The sequence below is a fragment of the Euleptes europaea genome, chromosome 3 (genome assembly GCF_029931775.1).
Source record: "Euleptes europaea isolate rEulEur1 chromosome 3, rEulEur1.hap1, whole genome shotgun sequence".
Lineage (NCBI taxonomy): Eukaryota > Metazoa > Chordata > Lepidosauria > Squamata > Sphaerodactylidae > Euleptes > Euleptes europaea.
Genome location: NC_079314.1, coordinates 30,257,910 through 30,281,786, shown reverse-complemented (window position 1 = coordinate 30,281,786; position 23,877 = coordinate 30,257,910). Strand labels below are relative to the sequence as shown.

Below are 23,877 nucleotides of genomic sequence, written 5' to 3'. Positions count from 1 at the left end.
TTTTTCAAGGCATCTCTGCGTTCGTGCAAAAGAGTCTGGGGTGCTTGCCTCAGATGCCATGTACTGGTCCCCGGTTTCATTTGCAAAGTGAATGTGCATAGGGGCTCTTTGTTACAAACAAGGACATGCACGTGCATGTGCAGGCTGCATATGTATTCACCATAACTTGTGAACAGGGCTACTATGATGTAGTACTGAGTTCCTGGGACTTTGTCATTCCAGACGTTAGGAGGAGGAGGAAGAGTTGGGTTTTTATACCCCAATATTCCCTACCTTTTAAAGGAGAATCAAATCATCTTACAACTGCCTTCCCTTCCTCTCCCCATAACAGGCATCTTGTAAGGTAGGTGGGGCTGAGAGAGTTCGGAGAGAACTGTGACTAGCCCAAGGTCACCCAGGAGGTTTCATGTGTAGGAGTGGAGAAACCAACCCGGCTCTCCAGATTAGAGCCTGCCACTCATGTGGCAGAGTGGAGAATCAAACCCGGTTCTCCAGATTAAGAGTCCGCCACTCATGTGGAGGAGTGGGGAAACCAACCCGGTTCACTAGATTAGAGCCTGCCACTCATGTGAAGGAATGGGGAATCAAACCTGGTTCTCCAGATTAGAGCCCACCGCTCATGTGAAGGATTGGGGAATCAAACCCGGTTCTCCAGATTAGAGTCCACCACTCCTAACCACTGACCATGCCGGAGTTCCATATCTGAATGCTCTTTCGTGTTTATAAAGAAACCCTGCATGGGACCTGGCACGTTAGGAAGAAAACACTAAAGGCACAATCCTGGGGTATCTGCTTTGCTTTCTCCTGCGTGATGCAACAGCGTCTGGCAGTGCGCATCCCTATCTGCAGACTGCCAGCTCCAGCACTTCCAGCTCACCACATACGTCTCTAGCAGTTCCTTTCTGCTAATCACAAAGGACACACTCAGCCTTCCCACATCCGGTCCGCCATCTCGACAAGGCAGCTTGTGCCAGAAATTCAGAAGAAGCTACGAGCCACGGCGAGAAGGCCCCCCCCCCTTACCATTTTCACCTTCTCAAAGACGATTGGCTCCAGTTTCCGCTCCGAGGCTGCCTCTCTTTTCCATTTGTCGTCTTTTTCTTTCTGCACACACAATCAAACTAAACGGTGAGAGGGTGCGGAAACTAGCCGGATGTCACCTTTGCCTCTGGCAAGCGGTTTTCCCGAGCTGGTGGGAAACGTCCTGTAGCAAGGCGCACACAGGCGTGGACCCAGTTGGCTTGTTCCCCTCCCCTCCCAAAGAGTCGCGGCCCTGGGGCTGTTTCAACTAAGGGGAAAACATTACCTAGAAAATAAGCCAGTGTACATTCCCTTAAAACTGGGAGGGCCTGTGGCTCTATTGGTAGAGCATCTGCTTGGCATGCAGAAGGTCCCAGGTTCAATCCCCACCACTGCCGGTTAAAGGGATCAGGTAGTGGGTAATGTGAAAGCCTTCCGAGACCTGGGAGAGCCACTGCCAAACTTACACAAATTGTGAACTCAAACATAAGGACATAAGAAAAGCCATGTTAGATCAGACCAAGGCCCATCAAGTCCAGCAGTCTGTTCACACGGTGGCCAACCAGGTGCCTCTAGGAAGCCCACAATCAAGACGGCTGCAGCAGCACCGTCTTGCCTGTGTTCCACAGAACCTAATATATTCAGCATGTCCCTCTGATCAAGGAGAGAATAGGTATGCAGCATGACTAGCATCCATTTTAACTAGTAGCCATGAATACCCCTCTCCTCCATGTCCACTCCCCTCTTGAAGCCTTCCAAGTTGGCAGCAATCACCACATCCTGGGGCAGGGAGTTCCACAATTCAACTATGCGATGGACCAATGGTCCGATGATTCAGTATAAGGCAGCTTCATTTATTCCCCAGGTCAAATATCCGCAGCTGGCAGCCATTGGCAAGAAGCCATCTCAACCAGGCTGTTACTCTATCAGTAGTTTACTACTTAACAGCCGCTTTGAAGATAACGCCAAAAGTTATGATCGAGTTAATGCCTAAATGCTCCTTTGCAATACAGACACTCTTTTTGCACTGGAACTGGGATTTCAACTCCAGTCCAATCAACCTTTATTGGCATATAACCGGAAACATAATATTACCAGTGCACAAAATTCACTGCCCATTCCTTTTCACTTTAAATACAGTTTAAACTTTGGTCCTAGTTTTGACAACTTCCATTCAGAAATCCCGCCACCTTTAAAGTGACTTCAGGAATAGAATCGTCCAATAAAAACTGGCATACAGAGGATTCTTGGCTAGATTTCATGTTATCAATTATTAGGGTAGAATTATTTTCTTACGGGGGCCATCGTGCAGATGACAATTTATGATTATATGCCGTAGCGTGTCATATTGACTCAAGCCACATACACATATTCTTTTCTTGAAGGGAAAATTTTTAAATCTACCATTTAGTACCTCCAAATGAAGGTACTCTGGCCTGTGAATGGTTTTGTTGCTGTCTCTTAATGAATTAAATTAGTGCATACTAAAGAATGAAGGCAGCCTGATAGCCCAGCCTAGCCTGATCTTGTCAAAACTTAGAAGCTAAGTAGGGTTGGCCATGGTTAGTACTTGGATGGGACACCACCCAGGAAAACGGGGGCTGCTCTGCAGAGGCAGGCAATGGCAAATTACCACTGCCCGTGTCTTGCCTTGAAACCCCCATGGTCCTGGGATCATCACAGGTTCACTGGGACTCGACAGCACACAATTATTAACCCTGACCTGTATGGCCCAGGCTAGTCTGATCTCATCAGATCTCAGGAGCTACGAGGGGTAAGCCCTGATTAGTACTTGGATGGGAGACCACCAAGGAAAGGATTGCCACGCAGAGGAAGGCAATGGCGAACCACCTCTGCCTCTTGTCTTAAATACCGTAGGGGGTTGCCATAAATTGGCTATGACTTGACAGCACTTCGCCGCCGCAGAAGAATTAAAAATTGATGGGCCAATGAACACGGCATCACTCAACAGCAGGACACACATTTCGCACGAGCAAGGTCCAATCCCTGGAAGGATCTCAGCTAACAAAAAAGGGGGGGGGGAATAAACTGCCCATGGCAACCGCTCCCCAAGACTCATCAGAGCAGAAAAACACCAGACTAGGTAGAAGGGACAATCTTGTCTCTGGATTTATGAAACTGCCTCATACATTCGTTAAGGGGGCGGGAAGAGAGGGAAACATTTCGAAACATTTAAGACCAACCCGCAAGATGTTGATGTCCAGACTTCGGTCCAGGTACTTCTTCTTTTCGTACTTGTCTCTGATGAAGCCCTCAACTGCTCTGTGTGGAAGACGGTTAAGGACAAACGAGACAGCGGAACGTGGTACAACGAGCGCACAAATTTTTCAGGGAGAAGAAGTAGAAGAGTTGGTTTTTATATGCCAACTTTCTCTACCACTTAAGGCAGACTTAAACCAGCTTACAATCACCTTCCTTTCCCCTCCCCACAACAGACACCCTGAGAGGTAGGTGGGGATGAGAGAGTGTGACTAGGCCAAGGTCACCCAGCTGGCTTCGTGTGTAGGGGTGGGGAAACAAATCCAGTTCTGCCGCTCATGTAGAGGAGTGGGGAATCAAACCTGATTCTCCAGATCAGAATCCACCGCTCCAAACCACCGCTCTTAACCACTACACCACGCTGCTCCCCACAACAGCAACAACAGAGCCTATACCTGTGTGATAGGGCTCCCACTTTGGGCTGAAATGCAGCCTTTGCTTCCACTGCCCTTGTTTGCAAGCATAGAGGGGTGCTGATACCAGGCGAGGCCAAGCTCAAAGTTAGCCACAACTAAAGAATGGGTGCATAGCTTGAGCGCATGCTGCATTGTGTACGCAACTCTCACCCGTGCCTTATGGTGGTGCAGGAATCAGGGCAGCAAACAAGATTGCAGGCCTCAAGCTATGCCACTGCTGGACCAGGACCACCACAAGCTGACCCCTGCTCAGTGGGGCAGGGTCTGGCGGAATAGGACTCCAAAGGGCTCTATGGTACTGCCACCGACTGCAGCAATTTTGTTTATTCTGCATTCGTTCAGAAGCTTTTTTAAAAACAGCGAGTTTCAAAAGGGAGAAAAGGGAAAGAGGCGAGATGGTCATTCTAGGCACAGCATGGAGAAGGAAGGAAGCGGCGGTTGAACTACAAGGACTGACTGCACAGAGGGGAGGTATTGAAGGGGGGGGGAAGCGCCCCACAATAAAGAAGATATTAAAAGCAACAGCCCAGTCTGATGCCGTGTTTAGTCAAAAGCAAATTCCACCAAGGCCAATGGGGTTGGCTTGAAGGGGCTGTGGCTCAGGTGCAGAACATCTGCTTGGTATGCAGCAGGTCCCAGGTTCAATCCCCGGCATCTCCAGTTCAAGGGACTAGGCAAGTAGGTGATGTGAAAGACCTCTGCCTGAGACCCTGAAGAACCGCTGCCGGTCTGAGTAGACAATACTGACTTCGATGGATCAAGGGTCTGATTCAGTAGAAGGCAGCTTCATGTGTGGAAGCATACACAGGATTTCACTGTGGAAAGGACCAAGGCATTGTCACAGCAGTGGAGAAAATCTATGACCCACCCCAAGGGTTTCATTGTTCTACCAGGGCAGAATTTAAGATTTCACATTATAACCTGAGAAAGAGAACTCCCAACCCTCCCCACCCCCGCTTTTAAAAGTGTATGGTTCTGCATGATTTCTTGGAACCAACCTCCCTCTGCCAGTCAAGTCTTACAGGTCCTTTTAAAACCTGAGCTAGCCTGAGGGTTGAAGCCTAGAGGTGGGCGAAAGATCAACTGGCAGACAGAAAGACCTGCCCTGCGCACAGAAACCTTCTCCCCCCAGTTTTTTGCTGGTGAACAGTACATTGTGTTTTTGTATTGTAAGCTGCTTTGGAACCCCATTGGGGATAAAAGCTGCATATAAATTCTTAAATGGATGAATAAACAAGTTACCAAGAAGGTGCCTAATGACAGGTAAAAAGATAAAGATAGTCCCCTCTGCAAGCACCGGGTCATTAACCCTGGGGTGATGTCACATCATGATGTTTACTAGGCAGACTATGTTTACGGGGTGGTTTGCCAGTGCCTTCCCCAGTCATCTTCCCTTTACCCCCAGCAAGCTCAGTATTCATTTTACTGACCTCGGAAGGATGATGGAAGGCTGAGTCAACCTTGAGCTGGCTACTTGAAACCAACTTCCGTCAGGACCGAACTCAGGCTGTGAGCACAGCTTTTGACTGCAGCACTACAGCTTACCACTCTGTGCCACGGTAGACCCCATCAAATGCAAACCCTCTGGAAAGCAGCTGCACGTATACAACGCAAAGCATTCTGTTCCGGCGCAGTTGACAGCACTCATGCAGAGATCAGCAGGGACACCCCCTCCCTCCTAGCAGAGGTCCACATCAGCACCAAAAAGCTTTGGAAAGAAAGGATGCTGGTCCATCTGAGGTCGCCTGAAGTTCTCTGGGAGGTAGGCTTCATAGAGACGATTTGCTTTGCCGTTCCCCATCTCCTGCATGCACTGGAAGAGAAGGAAACACCTGAGGCTCAATTTGGGCAAGGACTTAACCCTGGAATACGGAGGGAGGAACAGAGTAATGCCAAGTGAGCAGGTATCTAGTACAGATACTGAAAGTGGGGCTGGCTCTGTATGTGACCAGCATTAGTCAGGCTTTGAGTGCTGAGGGTTTCTAAGGATGCCCCACAGACAGGCCAAGAAAGCCAGAGGGGGATCAGAGGCCACGGGGATGTAGAAGCAGCTGGCGGTCTTCCTCCACTGTTTATTTAGCAGCTACAGGCAGAAGCTCCCTGTCCTGGACAGCCCCAGGCTAGCCTGATCTTGATAGATCTCAGAAGCTAAGCAGGGTCAGCCCTGGTTAGTATTTGGAAGGGAGATCTCCACGGACTACCAGGGTCGTGATGCGGAGGCAGGCGATGGTGCACCACCTCTGAATGTCTCTTGCCTTGAAAATCCTACAGGGTCGCCATAATTCAGCTGTCACTTGATGGCAAAAATAATAATAATGGGTAGAAGCAAAGGAAATGAGATGCTAAAGGAGACAGACTGTCTGCATCAACAACGGAGGCAGCCAGGGGCTCCTGCCTCCTTGGCCTAGGATCCCTTCCAGACTCCTTGGCTTGAATTTGGGGAAGCTTCAGAATTCACAACCCGGGGCTTGCTTTTGACGTACACTATGTCACCAGGCTGTGAGTTGACTACAAGAGGATCCCTGCAATGTCAACTCACGGAGTGTGCGGCTGTCCTCGACGAGGGCCCGGCTTTTTTGGCCCTGGCTCCAGCCTGGTGGAACAGTCTCCCAAGTAGCATCAGGGCCCTGGGGGGACCTCAGTGAGTTCTGCAGGGCCTGCAAAACAGAGCTGTTCTGCCCGGCCTTCACCTGAGGGCAGCCGCAAGTTTTCCTCCATTACTACCGTTGCTGGTTTCCCCATCCTCCCCACCAACGCCCACTGCCTGGCCAGGTTTCTCCAGTGCCTGGGATGGTACCCTTTATTAGTGCCACCTTCCTTTATTGTATTTATTGTGTTGGTGTGGAGCTTATAATTTTAAAGTATGTTTTGCAGTACGTTTCAACTGATGTTTTCCTGAATTTTAATGTTGTGACCCGCTCTGAGCCCGGCTTGCTGGGAATGAGGACGGGCCATTAATGCAATAAATAAATAAAGAAATAGGTTCTTGTAGGTTATCCGGGCTGTGTGAACGTCACACAGCCTGGATAACCTACAAGGACCAATGAACTCTGACCGTGAAAGCCTTCGAAAATAAATAAATGTTGGAGGAGGGAGGGGAGAGAGCTTCCAGATCGGAGTGCAACGTTTTCCAGAAAAAAACAACAGCACCAACATGTTCTGCCGGTGACAGAAACCCTCACAGCCTTGGGAGCATCGGAGGCAGCGAGTGCAACCAGGCCCACACCAGCTCAGCTTCGGCAATGGGACAGGTCCCCAAGCCCATTCAGGCAGCCGGGCCACCATTCTGCTGAGGTCTGCCCAGCCTCAGAATGCCTGGAGCAAAAGCCCGGAGCTTGCTCTGCCCAGATGAAGCGTGAATCTCAAAGCCTGCCTGAGCATGCTGGTCTGCATGAAAGCAACATTAAACAGTGACTCAGCAATCTACTTGTGGCCACGGTTTGACAGATCAGCAGAAAACAGCTGCGTTTTGTAACTTCCAGAGAGCAACGGCGATCCACTGTTCACCCATGTTCGGCAAAGAACATGTTTTGCAGTTAGGAAGCAGTCCGTTTATTGAAGCTTTTCTCCATTTTGCAGCCTCAGTGTCACATAGCGCATGCACCTTGCCCATTCACAACTGCCTGGCGCAGTCTATTCTGCTGATCAGCATCGTCCTGGCTCTTGTGCGGGGTTCTCCCAAGATTATCAAAACAGTTATTCTGTTAAAAGAAGGCAAGACACAAAATATCTTATGGATGCATTTATAACCCTGCAAGCCCTTCTGGAGGGAGAAGCCCATCTCCAATCCACTGATGATTTAGTTAACCCTCTCGTGAAAGGCATCTGATGATTTAGTTAACCCTCTTGTGAAAGCTGCATCCTAAGGGCATGCCATCAGGACGATGAAACTCCCACGTTCAATGCAGAAGGGAGGGACCGTGGCTCAGTGGCGGAGCATCCACTTGGCATGCAGAAGGTCCCAGGTTCAGCCCTCGGTATCTCCAGTTAAAGGGACTAGGCAAGTAGGTGATGTGAGAGACCTCTGCCTGAAACCATGGCGAGCTGCTGCTTCATGTGTTCAAGGGCAGCTTCATGTGTTCAAGGGCAACTTCTTTGGGCCAAAGGTTGGTTTTTTACTTTTTGCACAAAAGTGCATCTAAGAAAACCAAATACATTTGTGGCCACGAGTGTCACCTGCGTTGTATAAAAGCATTGGCGTGTGTGCTGCCATGTGGAGAACATGCTTGCAATGTATGCCGAACACCTGCATGGGCACGCTTAAGGTACTCTGGACGGGCAGTTCAGGCTATCGTCTGCTCCTTCCTTTCCAACCTGATTAAGGTGTCAGACTCTGTTCCCTGCGAGGTCCCCATTAGCTCCTGGCTGACAGATCACAGCATCTCAGGCTGCTTCCAGACCACTCAACTGTGCAATGAGAAAACCACTTGACAATCAGCACAGAAACTGGGTAAGGGGAAGGCTGAAGGGCCGAGGGAAAACTTCAGCCAGAGCATAAGAAAGGAGGTGCCACATATTGATTGTGGTGTGTGGCGATGGTGGGGAGAAAGAGCGCTTCTTCTGTGCAAAAGAACTACCTTGAATCCTGGAGATAAGGCAGGATATGCATCGAAATACGGACCTTTCCAGAAGTATAATATGGCCTAGTTTTTGCAAAGAGATGGCGACACTGTAAAGGCTAATTCAGTTTCTGGCTACAGGTGTGTGTCTGGGGAGACAGAAGTACACATATAACCTGCAAATAATAAACTGGGTTTCTACGTGCAGGGATTTAGGGGACGGGAGTATATGGATGAGCTTTCAACTGCATCACTCCCCCACCTACAGTAAGGAGAGGTACCCGCTAGGCCCAAGTTCCCCTCTTTAATATACCACAATGCAGGAGAGAAAGCCAACTTGAATGACCCAATACCCCCTCCCAAAAATCCTACAAGGGAGATACCTTTCTCTTCAGAGCTGTCCTCTAAGCACTCCTCGGCTACTCACCTGTATTTGCTCTTGCGTCCACTGGTCGAGATTGACTGATTTGACCCGGGATATGTGGACACCCAGGTTCCTGTGGATTCCGGCACAGCGGATGCAGATGAAAACGCCAATGTTCCATGATGCCCATCTCGGCCCTGGGAGGGGGATAAAAGGAAGCTGTCACAAATGTGCTTTGGGGCACCAGGTGGGCTGTATTGAATGACCTCCAGCCCAAAAGACACCGCGAGCCAGGCTGGAACCGGAAGAGCTTCCGTCTAAAATATGAGCTGGGTTTTTAAACTTTCACCGCTGGGGAACCTGACCATGGGAGAATGCTGGCCAACGAGAGGGAGGGGACCCATCTATCCCCGCTCTCTGCTACGTCTGCAGGCACAAAGCAGGAGGGGGGGAGGCTGGAAAACAAGGGGGCAGGCAGGAAGAGGCAGTGACTTGCTTCTTTAAGCGACTGCTCCAGAAACCTCCCCACACACAACACCCCCCCGCAACAGTTAAAACCTGAGGAAAGGCAGGATTTTTAGACCACTGGTTTAGAACAAGAGGAAGGAGTCCTTGGTAAAGTAAAAGATTTCCCTTCGTGAGAAAGTCTCTGTTGCAGAGGTGCAGAGCCACAAGCTGAAGAAACAACATGTTACCTATGACATTTTTGGCCCGGCCTTCCTTCAAAAGCTCGGGTGGTGTGTACATGCTTATTCCACACCCCCCATGCTATGTTTCTGACTATATGCCAATAAAGACTGATCGACTGATTATTCCCCCCCTGCCCGTTTTTACCAGTCAGTCCTGTGAGGTAAGTTAGGCCAGTCGCAATTTCACAGTGACCTTCTGTCAGAGTAGGGATTTGAACCAGGCTCTCCCCGGCCCTTGTGGTACATTAATTACTATACCAGCTGCCACGCTGCAGCCTTTTGGAGCTTGGCACCAGTTTGCAAGGGGCTGCCCCCGGCACTGCCGCAGCGTTGTACCCGCCTGAAGAACCCAATGAAAACAGAGCTCTCGTTTCAGAAAACACTTTACAAGCTTCCGCTCGTTTGAGCCCTCAAACTCTGCTATGAGCCCATCCAGTATTTCCTCATTTTAGCAAATGGGGAAAACAAGGGCGACTCGGCAAAAAAAGCCCCCAGCAAATGAGGCACAGCAGGAGTCTGAACTGGGCTTCTGCAGGGCCTCACACAGGGGAGCAACGGAGCTCCTCCGGCCTTAGGTGTCTCAGAGCTCGCTGCCAGAGCCTTCCATGCCAGCGGCTTGAACTCCCTCCAAAGCCTGAGAAACGTGTAGCACCAAGGCCACCCGTCGTCAGTTTTAGCAGATAAGACCTGACCGATGGTGTCTAGGAAACGTGAAATGTTTCTCCAGCCGTGAATTTGGGAAAGGCCAGCTCCCAGCACAGGTACATTTTTATTCCCCCACCACCACATTTCCCCCACAGCTCCACACATAAAGCATCAATTAAGACAGCAGTCCTAATGTGTGTGTGTGGGTCATCACATTTTCATGAAAATAATTTTTTTATGAAAAACCTTCTTCGCTCAACATGCAGCTGATGATGCAGGAGAAGAGGAAATTTCCCTAGGAATTGAAGGCAGAACAGGAAAGAATTCAATTTCATCCACAGTAAGACCTATCCGGTCTCTCTCCCACACAAGCCAGGAAATAGTATTGCGAAAGCAGAAGAGGAACGGCCATGTAAGGTCACAGGGTGTGGTTTGCTTTGCTCCTGAAACAGAACCACCTGATGCTTTGAGTGCAGCCGGCACAGACAGAAGGGTTTCCGGGCGCTCGTCTGCATGGCTCCACAGCGTGAGGGCCAACCCTCTGCTCAGGGGTCAGCCCCAAACAGCACATGAGAAAAGCCCAGGGTGCTCCAATACCCAGGCGCCCTAGAGCAGATGGCTCAAACCAGCAAAGCACACGACTTCCTTGGGAAAGCAGAACCTTCCAAGGGTCATGGGAAAAGTCCCGCCTACGGGTGGGAGAGTGAGACACCTTGGACTGGAACCTGCTCCTTTGGCAAAGTCTCTCACATTTTACCGGGGCGCGCAAAGCCCAGCCCAGACACCATCTGCAGATGCTGAAGTTCGGACACTCCTTGGGTCTCAGCTCGTACTGTCGAAGTAGGGCAGGCAAATTTTTTCATCCCGATGGATGGCCACATCTTGGTCTCTTTCAGCTTTGGGGGGCTGCCGAGTCGGATGCGAGCTCTTCCCATTTCCCGTACCTGCAACCACCAGCATCCTCTCTCACATCTGTAAACACAGCTCCATGAACCTAACGCTTTCTGAGTGTGCGGCAAGGACCCGGCCCTGTGGGACCTAGCTCACTTCTTCAGGGCCTGTAAGATAGAGATGTTCCACCAGGCCTACAGTTGAGGACAGCAACGGTCCGTAGATAAGCTGGCCTCCCTCCCCTTTTTTCCTTTCCTTTTGCCCCCTTTTTTCTGTCTCTTGTCCCTTCCCAATCCTCTTTTTCCCTTTTCCCTCTTCTTTCTCCCCCCTGCTTTGGACCCACGAACAAACCAATAAATACAGCCCTGGTTGTTCATTTTTGTGTCTCCCATCTTTGTCCCTTCTGCAATCTACATTGGACAATATTGGGGCACCATACATTTTATGGCAAGAAGGAACAAAATTCTAGAATTTTAATTGGACTGATTTCATATCAATGAAAAGAGATTTTATTATTATGGATTGTAGTATGTTGGAGGCCACCCTGAGCCTGGCTTCGTGGGGGGGCGGGGAGACAGAGTACAAACTGAATAATAAAAAATAAGAATTCACAGAGTGTTTTTACACAACGCAAAATGCTTCACTTACATCCTGCTCTACAGGGCCACCATCAATTTCAAGCACTGTGTCTCTGTAATGAAAACCCTCCTCTGGGACAATCTCAGCACCTGTCTTCTCTAACATAATAATAATAATTGTGTGCTGTCAAGTCGCAACTGATTCATGGCAACCCCAGGACCACAGGGGGTTTTCAAGGCAAGAAATTGTTTGCCGTCAGCTTCCTTTGCATAGATACCCCTGCGTTCCTTACAAGTGGTTTCCCATCCAGGTCATAACCGTGGCCAACCTGCTTAGCTACCGACCGCTGTTGAAATCGGGATAGCGAGGCCTATTCAAGCTGCTCTTTTAAAAAAATATATTTATGCGCAATTCATTACTCTGGGCTGTTTCACTTTACAACCCTCGCAGGATGCCAGCTAGGTAACTTCTGGAAGGGTAAGTCAAACAAACTAGGTAACTTCTGGAAGGGTAAGTCAAAACGTGACACTGGAAGTCCTCGGCTGAAATTCCAGAAGCATCATTTAGCTCAGTAACCAATGAGTGAGAGAGACAGAATGCATGAGCAACAAAATGACTCAGGGCCCAATTAAACAAGACGTGGGAAGATACGTGAACAATCCCAATTTTGAAAACGCATACACGCTGAAAAGCAACTTAGGGTGGCTGCCAGTTCCAGCAAAGGAACGATGTGGCGATGGGGGTGGAGAATGGAAGCTTAATCCTACTCCAAGACATTGGTCTGCTCAAAGAGTGCCCCTTAAGCTCTCTGCGGGTTAAAAAAGACACTTGGCTCTTTAAACCTATAGGTAAGACAGTGGCTTAGAAACAAGAAGGCCGAGTGTCTGCTCCCAGTCACAGCTGCTGGTACGGCTTTTGGTTAAGATACATATGCATGGTGGTTGTTCACTTGTCTGCTGCATAAAATCTGTGGCTGGAATTAGATTCCAGCTGAATGATTCCCTCTCCAAAGTGAAGCACCGAGGTGGAAGTTTATTGGGGGTGGGGAGGGGGGAAGAGCAAGAAGTGAACAATGAAGCCCGCCATTTGTCAGGGGAGGAGGAAAGTGGGGAAAGAGATGGAGGGACCCAGCAGTGAGTTTGGAAAGTAGCTAAGTTAAGGGTGTCTCTTTGGAGTTCTGAGGTGCAGTCCTACATGAATAACCCCATAAAGCTCAAGGGCACTTATTCTCAGTAGGCATATTTAAGATGGTGGCCTTCGCCACACCGGAACTGGTAATGCCACCTGCAGCTGGCAAAGTGACAAAGTGCTGGAGTTAAACATGTGCGTGTGTGTAAAGTGCCGTCAAGTCACAGCCGACTTATGGCGACCCCTTTTTTGTGGGTTTTCATGGCAAGAGACTAACAGAGGTGGTTTGCCAGTGCCTTCCTCTGCACAGTAACCCTGGTATTCCTTGGTGGTCTCCCATCCAAATATTAACCAGGGCTGACCCTGCTTAGCTTCTGAGATCTGACGAGATCAGGCTAGCCTGGGCCATCCAGGTCAGGGTGGAGTTAAACATACACAGCAGTTAAGCCAATTCTTTGGTTTAACAGAATTTGCCTGTGCCCCAGACATAGGAGATCCTTGGCTCATCCCTCCTGTAAGCAGTCGGACCCCTCCTCCCATTAAGGGGTGCCCTGGAGGCATGGGGGCCAAAGACTGGCATAAGTGCAAGATGCTGCTCCCCACAAAATGGATGCCCCTTTGAGTTTTGGGATCCATCTTGTGTGTCAAGCCTGGGCAGGAAGGTGGTTGGCCGCTGAACTTTTCCCCTGTGCTGGGCTGGACAATGGGATCAACTATTCCCCACTGTGTCACCCTAAGGCGATTTAATCAGTGTTCTGAGCAGACCATTATTTACCCTATCGGCACCCATCCCACCAATCAATCAGATAGCAAGAGAATAGCCGAGGCATTTTCTTGGGTCCTGACGACTTATCAAACCTCTCCTATCTTGTTGCTGGAACCCCGGAAAAGCAATCAATTCTTTGTCTCTGGCTTTCCTGCCAGCTTACCTCACACCGCCTCAGGACCCATTTGGGGTATAAATATTGGTTCTTTGGCCATTCATCGTGTGTGTGTTCTAGATCCGTGCACATACCCCCACTTGTGTGTAAGCCTTTCTCCTTTGCTCCTGGAAACGCTGTTTTTTTTTCTTCAACATTGCTTTCCCTGGACGTCCCTTCAAAACTGGCAACTATTACCCTTCCATGAAACCTTATCCATCTTCCTACCTTTTCTTAGCCAGCTCTTACTTGAAATATATGTACTGTTTTCATTATCTTTATTCTTTAATAAAACCTGTTTCTATTATATAACTGCCTGATCAGTTTAAGAGTTGTCACAAGGGACGATCCTCGCATACATACATAGGTATATGCTCCCAGTTACACGCATTCTCTCTCTCTGTCTCCAGCTAATTCCCCCAATTTAAGAGGAGACTGCCTGCTTCAGTTAACACTCCCACCATATCTGTAGCATGGGAATAGCAATGGCCTTTTCCAGATAAACCAAAGGATATTCAAGTTATGTTTCTCCATATACTAACAGTTGCTAGAACAAATCTTGCGAGATATTGGAAAAGCAATAAATTCCCTGATTTAAATAATTGGTTTGATAAGGTTAAAGAAACCTATGCTTTAATTAAGTTGATGTAATTTAATAACGACAAAAATACGGAAGAACTGGATGCTTGCTGGAATTTAACAATTTCAAGGATGGAAAAACACTCCAATGTGTAAATCACAGAGAGGTAGTGATGTAATAATCATGTGGATTTTAGATAAATAGAGTATTGCTTGGTTCACTGTTATGGGTATTTTAGTTATATTAGCAGCACGGTTTTAGTTTCTTTCCAAGAATTTGTGTTATGAGTATTTTAGTAATGTTATATTTCCATTTTCTTTTATTGTTATATTCTCATTTTCTCTTAATAAATTCTCTTTTTAAAAAAGGGACTAGCTATAGCCTACTTTACAAAGATTACATCAGTACTATGCTGTGCACTTTGGAGTCAAACAAGACTTGGTAGAGTAGCGGAAATATGTTTCTACAGGGATGATGCAAGGAACCAGAGGGTCATGAGTGAGAGAAAGCACGGCACCTGGCAAGATCACCTGCCCGAGAACAGGAAGAACTAGGGCAGAGGAGCACAGGCTTCAACGCACAGGGAACGGCGGCGGGGGGGGGGGGAGAAAAGGGAGAAGAACTGCAGTATAAATAAAACATTAACAACTGTCAGAACCCAAGCGACTGCCTGCCGACTCCACAGCAAGGACAGCTTAAAAAATGCATAAATGAAGCAAGCAGCGGAACTGGGAGCCTTTTTTGGCTGGCGAGTGGCATTAAAATACATGCGCATCTGGGTCGGTTGGTGGGGAAGGGAAGAATAAGGCGACATTTGACCTGTAGTTTGTGTGCAATGAAAGAGAGATCAGCTCTTGCTGGAAAGAGGATAAGAATACCTCAAAGCTCAGGAAGTTGCAGATGTTAGCTGCCCGGCCATGCAACAGCACTGAAGCCCAACGGCTCTGAGAGGCTTGTGAATGGAACCGTGTCGGCCTGTGGCCCTGATCGCCGAGGACTTCTCCACTGCGCCCAAGACACAGCGGTGGAGAAGAAAGGCCTCTTTTCCAACCAAGAACCTCCAGACTTACAAGCACCAAGGCTGCTGAAGGAGACACGAATGAACTCTTCTCCTCTCACACAAGTTCCAGCCACTCTTGAAAACACAAGGTTCCAAAAATACGCAAAATATTAGAAAGCTATTAATATTCTTTTTTAAAGCCTGCGTGTGGAGCCCATGGACATGTTGCTGAAAGTGGTCTCTCCTGCTGATGCAAGAGACCTCAAGTATCAGTGAAAGGCCTCACCCTTTGCAGAAATGGTTCCACAGGATCCAAGCCAAGGTACAAAAGCCTTCGAGTGAATCTCTTCCATCTCCAGTTATGTCAGCCACTGTGCTATGAAGTCAGACTCGCCGGTAACAAAAGAAGTCTTGATCAGATATCAAGAGCAGGTACTCACTAGATGGCCTTTCACACTATATCACTGGCCTACTTTACAGGGTTGCTCTGCGTTACCGAGACTACGGACGAGATGAGTCTCGAACTCCTAAAAATGCACCTATGTAAATGCAAAAGGATTAAATGCAATGAGATATAAATAATCTGTCAATGTAAACTAACTATTTCCCAAAAAAACTGGGTAGTAACAACCAAAGCATGTCTTCTTTGTGAGCATTTATATTTTACAATCCAAAAAACTTGGGTCAGGCAGCCTTTATGGTTTTTAGCCCTGCAGGACTTGTCTCCAAGCAGATACAGACTGAGGCAAGGGCGCTAAGCAAAATCATTTGCTTGAAAGCGGAGGCTGCAGTTCTAGGCACTACGATTTACAGATAAATCCATTTTAAGCAAGTTTCTTCGCAAATGTGCGTAAAACTATGTCAAGAGCCGGCCCAGAAGTGAGTGCTGGGTGTCACAGTGCAGTCGGGTTTCTCAATGAGGTAGAAAAAGACCGTTTGAGTGATACTGTTGTGTTTATAAACTGTGCCCTGATCTGGATGGCCCCAGGCTGGCCAATCTCATAAAAACTAAGCAGGGTTGGATGGGAGACCACCGAGGAAGTCCGGGGTTGCTACACAGAGGCAGGCAATGGCCAACCATCTTTGAACATCTCTTGCTTGGAAAACCCTTCAGGATCACCATAAACCGGCTGTGACTTGACAGCACTTTCCACCCACCATTTATAATTTAACAACATGAACGTTCAGAAACATGTGTGTGTGTGGGGAAGAATTAGGAATATTGCTGCCATTCCAATGGAATTACATCAAAAAAGGGCGGCACCCGGCTTCTCCATGCTTGGCTCCCAGGACATGACAAGATCTCTTATTCAGTTCAGAAAGGGCTAAAGCAACCAACTCCCCATGCAACTGTGATTCCTAATTCACCAATGGGGGAAGCCGCTGTTGCCTTTTTGATGATGTTGTGAACTGCTTTGAGGACTTTATGGTGAAATGTTGGATCGATACAGATACATAAAATCATTTTATGGACTCCAGGGTTCCTGGGATGACATGCTAGTTCCTGAGATTAAGAGGAAACCCACCATAAATGAAAATTCACAGTCGAGGTAAACCATTAAGTGGCTCCCCTATTTTCTCTCTTTTTTAAAAAAACACTCAAAAAAGGATACTAACTCTGGGCAGGATTCATTTTTAGGAAATTAGTAGACTCTAGCCTTTTTTGTATTAAATTCAGATTTGCTTTTAATTCAGAATTTGTTTGTTTTTATTTATTTGTAGCCAGGGAGGGGCGGGACAGAAGTCTAATAAAATAAAGAATTTATATAAGTTGTGTGACTGAATTAATTTACAACACATGCTGCCATGTTAAAAAAAATCTGACAATGTCAATATGAAAAAAAGCATGAATGACACAAACCTGTCTGGATTAGGACAGACAAGTACAAATTGAACAGTGCGGTCCCACACAATTAGGTATGATACTTTCATGAAATGTCGTTTTACTTACAAAGTCCACAATTGCAGACAACTAAATTATGCTTTGCAGCTTGGCAACACAAGCAAGAAAACTAAGTTGGCTCTGGACATCGTTTTTTAAAAAGTCATTTAAAGTGGTCCATTTTTAGAATTGAATCATCCATTTTTATCTATACTGCTCCAAGAACCGTGGAGTAGGTTAGCCCAAAAGCCAATATAAATGATCAGGCTCAAAAAGCATTTTGTACTTGCTGTCTAGAAGACTAATGATTCTTAAGGCTTCCGGACTGCATTGTAATTGACAAAGAGATTTGAGAAAATGGAATACACTGAGAGGGAAAGCTAAGAGGGAACACCTGTATAATGGTTCTGCGCTATCTTTAGGATAACTTGGTTGCAGATAATGAATAAGCAGAGGTTGACCTGTGACAACAGCTGGTTGGGGAGCAGGGAAGGGTAGAAGAGAATCACTGTTTCTAGTGCATGGGTCCCTAAAATTCTCATGTCTGTTGGCCTACTGAAGAATTCTGTCTGTGTGCAATGGAAACCCTAAGCACCATGTGTTGTGTGTGCTAAGTGCTATCAAGTCACTTCTGATTCAAGGTGACCCTATGAGTCAATGTCCTCCAAAATGTCCTATCTTTGACAGCCTTGCTCAGATCTTTCAAATTGTGGGCTGTGGCTTCCTTTATTGAGTCAATCCATCTCTTGTTGGGTCTTCCTCTTTTCCTGCTGCCCTGAACTGTTCCTAAGCACTGTAGGGTTTCAGTTTTCTTTATCCCCACTTTTCTCACCAATGGGATCCTAATGTGACTTACATCACAATTCTCCCCTCCCTATTTTACCCTCACAATAGCAACCCTGTGCGGTAGGGTAGGCTGAGAATGTGTGATTGGCCCAAGGCACCCAGCGAGCTTCCATGGCAGAACTGGGATTTGAATCTGGGTCCCAGTGGTAGAGCATCTGCTTGGCATACAGGTCCCAGGTTCAATCCCTGGCATCTCCAGTTAAAGGGACTAGGCAAGAAGGTGATGTGAAAGTCCCCTGCCTGAGACCCTGGAGAGCCACTGCCGGTCTGAGTAGACAATACTGACTTTGATGGACCGAGGGTCTGATTCAGTAGAAGGCAGCTGCATATGTTCATATGTACACTCTAACCACTACACCAGACTGGCCTTAGAGCACGTTCTAAGGCGCACACTCAGTTCATGGGGGCGGGGGCTATCCAGCACTGATTATTTCCCCATCAAAAAAATGTGCTTGAGAGCACACCCACTCTACTGGGGATGTGCATTTCTGGAAAAGAAGAGTTGGTTTTTATATGCCAGCTTTCTCTACCATTTAAGGGAGACTCAAACCGGCTTACAATCACCTTCCCTTCCCCTCCCCACAACAGACACTCTGTGATGTAGGTGGGGCCGAGAGAGTGTGACTAGCCCAAGGTTACCCAGCTGGCTTCATGTGTAGGAGTGGGGAAACCAATCCAGTTCACCAGATTAGCCTCCACCGCTCATGTGGAGGAGTGGGGACTCAAACCCGGTTCTCCAGATCAGACTCCTCCGCTCCAAATCACTGCTCTTAACCACTACACCACGCTGGCTCTCAGTAGATCAGAAGATCGGTAGAAGCAGGCAAGCTCTTTCATAGGAAGCCCATTTATCATGGCTGTTCTTCTCATTAAGCAGCCTCCGGGTTCAAACGGTATTCTGCAGAAACATTGACACAGAGCATTCTCAGTGTGCTTACCAATCAAAAACCTGCTCCTCCGACCACCTTTTTTTTTTTTGAGGAACACCATAGCAAATTATGGAAACCAGTTGTCATCAGTGTGGGTTCCAACGATTCTATCACCCATGCTTTTCAATCTTTCTGTAAATCCCTTAGGACAAATCGTTCATAGTTCTGGAGAGGGTTGTCATCAACACCCTGAAAATACTCAGTGGAATCAGCTACCTAGGGAGGTGGTGAGCTCCCCCTCACTAGCAAGCACTTGTCAGGGTTTCTCTAGGCTGATCCTGCTTTGGGCAGGGGGTTGGACTGGATGGCCCACTTCCAACTCTATGATTCTATGACAACAGCCATAGTGGGATGCTCACGAGACAAGGACAGAGCCAAGAAGGTCGAGAATGAGGCCCCTCTGGAATAACCTGGTTTTCCGAGGAATAGTGCAGCTCTGCTTATACTTCACTATCTAGCACACTTCATATTTTGAAGATGAGCAGAGGCAATAACTCAAGTTTATTAACGTTCTGCCGAAAAAGAAGTCAAACATCACCGTAATCCCAAATGCCCAGGACTATTACGGTGGTCATGTTTTCTAGGGCAAGCAGGGGGGAAAATACCAGCTGCAGTTAAGCCTTCTAGATGAACATATCCCAGGGGCATTTTGCAGCAAGAAGTCACGTAGGCTGAGCAAGACGGAGTATTACAAGGACTCTGCAACGAGGTGCATTTCCCCCCCCCCATCTTTGCCTCTTCAACTGCAAGATGAGTATTATTTATATACATCATAACTTCTTTCGCTTCTCAGGATGGCCGACGAGCCACAACGGTTGTTCTGGATTTCAAATTACTGAAACAGGAGCCAGGAAATTTTCCACCTACGGCACCAGTGAACAAACTCCCAACCCCTTACCCAGAAGATGTTCTCCTTAACATCTTCAATAGACACACAGGATCCGTAAAGCGGGAAGCATTTCTCAACTGTCCATCTGGAACGAGGAATTGTTTAGCAATAAAATGAACAAGGGTCTGGTGGCACCTTAAAGACAGATAAGAATTTACTCCAGCGTAAACCTGTGGGGATCAGAACCTCAGATGAAGGGGACTCGATAACCTGCCAAAATGTAGGCTGCAATAATATCTAGGTTTTTTTAAAAAGTACCATAAGACTCCTGTTCATTTTTGTGGCAGCAGACTAACACCTGCTTTGGGTACTCCTGCCACATGAGGCTAGATTATTGGTGGCAACCCAAGACAGGGCCTTCTTGGTCATGGCACCAAAGCTTTGGAACTCCCTCCCCAGGGAGATTCAGGAGAGGGAGGGCATCTTGGGCATCTTCTGGGCCTGGAGTAGGGGTCACTGGGTGTGTGTGCGTGGGAGGTAGTTGTGAATTTCCTGCATTGTACAGGGGGTTGGACTAGATGACCCTGGTGGTCCCTTCCAACTCTATGATTCTATGTCTCCCCCATCAGTGTCGTCTACCAGTGGGTGAAGACTTTTTTGCTTTGTTTGGCAAACCCCCAATAAACTCCCTCCCTGGTTGGGTTAACGTGTGTTTACATGTCCATATGTTTTACTGTATTGTTTTAATATTTTATACATACTTTATTTTAAATGCCCTGTTAATGTTTTAAAATGTTTTAATGTTTGCTGCCTTGGGGACCCTTATCTGGGTGGAAAGGTGGCATACAAATGCTTTAAATGAATAAATAAACAGCATGGCTGCCACCGCTCTGGAACTGTTACCAGAGTTTCCAAGCTGTGCTTCAGGGAACCCTACGGTTCTTCAGAGACAAGCTGCCTTTAAAAGAAAAGGGCCCCACCATTACAGACCATCCCCTGAAGTGTGCTGCAGGGCGCAAGCTGTTTTCATGAGGCAAGAGCAAGTCCCAACTGGTTAATATTCTGTATGAACCTAAAATCCTTCCCATGAACCGAGGTTCTGTGGCAGATACATTGATATGGAAAGTTTGAACACACATATGAACACATGAAGCTGCCTTATACTGAACCAGACACTTGGTCCATCAAAGTCAGTATTGTCTACTCAGACCAGCAGCAGCTCTCCAGGGGCTCAGGCAGAGGTCTTTTACATCACCTTCCTGCCAGGTCCCTTTAACTGGAGATGCCGGGAATTGAACCTGGGACCTTCTGCATGCCAAGCAGATGCTCTGCTACTGAGCCACGGCCCCTCTCCTTCCAAGTAGGTGAAGTATGAGAAAAAAACCCAGTGGTATTCTGTCAATCTCCAAATTCTCTACTCTTATGGAAGCTGCGCCCTAATCCATTCATCCAATCAGGATCCCCTGCATATCAGCTATCACCCCATACACACACACACACTGCAAAAGACTCTGGAACATTTCCTAGGACAAACTCACAGTTCAAATGTGGCTCTCACCTCTAGCCTAGAGAAACACAGCACTCACTACGACACTCAGTCCCTCTCCTGCAGCTGTACATTGGTAGCAGTAGACAAGTTGACCATTGGAGTCATTCATCTGCCATTCTTCTCATCCAGAAAGCACAAATGAGCTACCAAAGAACTTCCCAACATGCCCTGGAATGATCTGAAAAGTGCTATTTTAGATCTAAAACCTAACAATCCAACACTTTGCAAAAGGGATAACTGAGATTTTCCAGTATCACAGCTGTTCTGTTCATGTTTACTTCTATCATCTCTTTCGTCAAGGGAGAGTTTGCTCTCATTGTCCAATGCCGGATTGTGGAAACACCTCTTGTGCTTCCATCAGTACCTCTACACAGAAACTCCACCAAACCACAAGCATGCAAGCAGTATTCACACATGAGAAAGACATGTGGGTTTTTATGAAGGCGGTTTGACATCTCTCAAAAAGCATTTCTTCCGGCCGTCACTATGGCAACCATCCACAGTTTTTGCGTGTGTGGTTTTTTTTTTTTTTTTGTTCACTTGAAAACTGAAAAGTTCAGCATTCTACAGAAAAGCTGAAATGGTCTCGCAAATGGCAGGCTGCCTATTGCTTTCTGAACAGCGTCTGGACCCATGTCACAAATTCAAACATGTATGCACAATTTCCACCATTTGCAATGGGATGATTCAGGGCTGCCACCATTTTGTAAATGGTAAAGGCCGACAAACATCAAACAGCTTTTTTCCACCCTGTTAGGAGGAAAGGCTCAACACCGGTACTGGATCCAGCCAACTTCTGTCAGCCTATTAGAAGGGCTGCACACCCTTTCAAACTTCAGAGCTATGTGGGATAGTACTGACCTCAAGCTGACGTATTTAGAAAGTGGTCCAGCTGGGAAACTGACCAGGCAAGACTGCCAAAGGACTCACTACCCCCAACACCGTTCTCACTTTGCGCAGATCACCCAGCAAGATTAGTGGCAGAGAGAAAATTCTTTTGTTTACATGCCCCCTAAACCTGTTTTAGGTGGAGGGAACCCAGTGAGAATGGCTTGTTCAGAGCCCCAACCCCTCCAATCAAAAAAAGAGTGGGGGCCAACTCCCTAGGTCAGTGGTTCCCAACCTTTTTTTTGACCAGGGACCACTAGGACTTTTTTGTTCAATGCAGGGACCCCAAGGTTCAAAATAAAATTCTGAGAATTTGAAAATAAACTTTAATCATAACTGTTAAACATTAAACTTAGAATAATATTTGAATATATATATTTTATAATAGAGAACTTTTAATTGAAAATATTAATTTATTATGGGTTTATAACTTTGTTTCGCGGACCTTAATTTAGTTCTTGTGGACCCCTGGGGGTCCCCGGACCCCCGGTTGGGAACCAGTGCCCTAGGTGGAAGTCACCACAATAACCTGGCTTTATCATAAAAAAAACCTGTGCTCTTTTTAAGGGTTACTGCTCCAAGGTTAGATACAGAGGGTAGTCATGTTGGTCTGCAGGAGAAGACCGAGACTCAAGTCCAGTTGCTACTTAAGAGACCAACAAGATTTTCAGGGCATGAGCTTCCAAGAACCATAGCTCCCTTTGTCAGAAACTCCATTTTGACAATTAAAGCTCTGTCCACCCATTAAGTGTGACTCCGCAGCCTTTCACAGGTTTGTCCAGCACTTCTTGCAATTCTTAACATTCTGGAGAAATTAAAGTTGACTGGACCCTTCTATGCTAATTGAAGGCCTGTAAATAGCGGCTCGCCAGTTAGAACCTCACTTGACAACAAGGAAAGGAAGCTATTGTAACATATAAACACATGAAGCTTCCTTATACCAAACCAGACCCTCGGTCCATCAAAGTCAGTATTATCTACTCAGACCAGCAGCAGCTCTCCAGGGTCTCAGGTAAATGTCTTTCACATCACCTACTTGCCTAGTCCCTTTAACTGGAGATTCTGGGGATTGAACCTGGGACCTTCTATATGCCAAGCAGATGCTCTACCACTGAGCCACAGCCCCTCCCCATACATATTTGCTTGTTATAAAGGGGCTGGTTCTCAACTCCCACCCACAACCACTTTAGGCCTTTGATGTGTCACTGTTGAGTAATATCAGCTGTGGGTATCAAGCTTAGTCGAAGGATTTACAAGGCCCTGCAGCAAACTGAAGCTGTTAAATCCCCACCCCCCCAAGACCAAATATTGCATGCAACTGCTGTGCAAGTAGATACAAATGCAAGAATCAGAAATATGCTGATAGCTAGGACATGGTTCTAAACCAGGGAGGGAAGACTTTTCAGCCTAAGGGCCGCCCCTGGGACTCTGCTCACCTTTGAGATCTCCAGTTAGGTTTGATCGCTGACTTATTGGGTGTTTTATCTCACCTGCCTTGCATTCCAGGTATTTGGGACAAAGGAGGCCATATAAATATTCTGAATAAATAAATGTCATGAAGGTCCAGTTTCATAAGCTTTACACCTCCTGCCTCTTAAAGTCACTAGATTTCCCTTCCTGTTCTCATAACTTGCCATAGTATTAGCAAGAGCTCTGAGAGCTGTGACTGGCCCAAGGCCACCCAGCTGGCTTCATGTGTAGGAGTGGAGAAACCAACCTGGTTCACCAGATTAGAGTCCACCACTCATGTGGAGGAGTGGGGAATCAAAACTGTTTCTCCAGATTAGAGTCCGCCTGTCTTAACCACTACACCACGCTGGCTCTCAACAAGCCGACTGGAGCTCTGAGCACTTAACAGGGGAGGAGGGAGATAATTATGTCCT

At 47.2% G+C, this 23,877-nt stretch overlaps 1 protein-coding gene across 2 annotated transcripts in view; it reads right to left on the bottom strand.

Moving 5' to 3' along the window:
* Positions 1–23,877, bottom strand: part of SMAP2 (small ArfGAP2) — a 46,870-nt gene that overhangs the window by 10,385 nt on the left and 12,608 nt on the right. For both annotated transcript variants that reach the window (XM_056846870.1, XM_056846869.1), the window contains exons 2-5: positions 8,703–8,836; positions 5,444–5,529; positions 3,225–3,303; positions 1,024–1,104 (exon numbers count right to left, since the gene is read on the bottom strand). In XM_056846870.1, the coding sequence (XP_056702848.1) occupies positions 1,024–1,104; positions 3,225–3,303; positions 5,444–5,529; positions 8,703–8,836 (380 nt within the window). The remainder of the gene's footprint in view (positions 1–1,023; positions 1,105–3,224; positions 3,304–5,443; positions 5,530–8,702; positions 8,837–23,877) is intronic.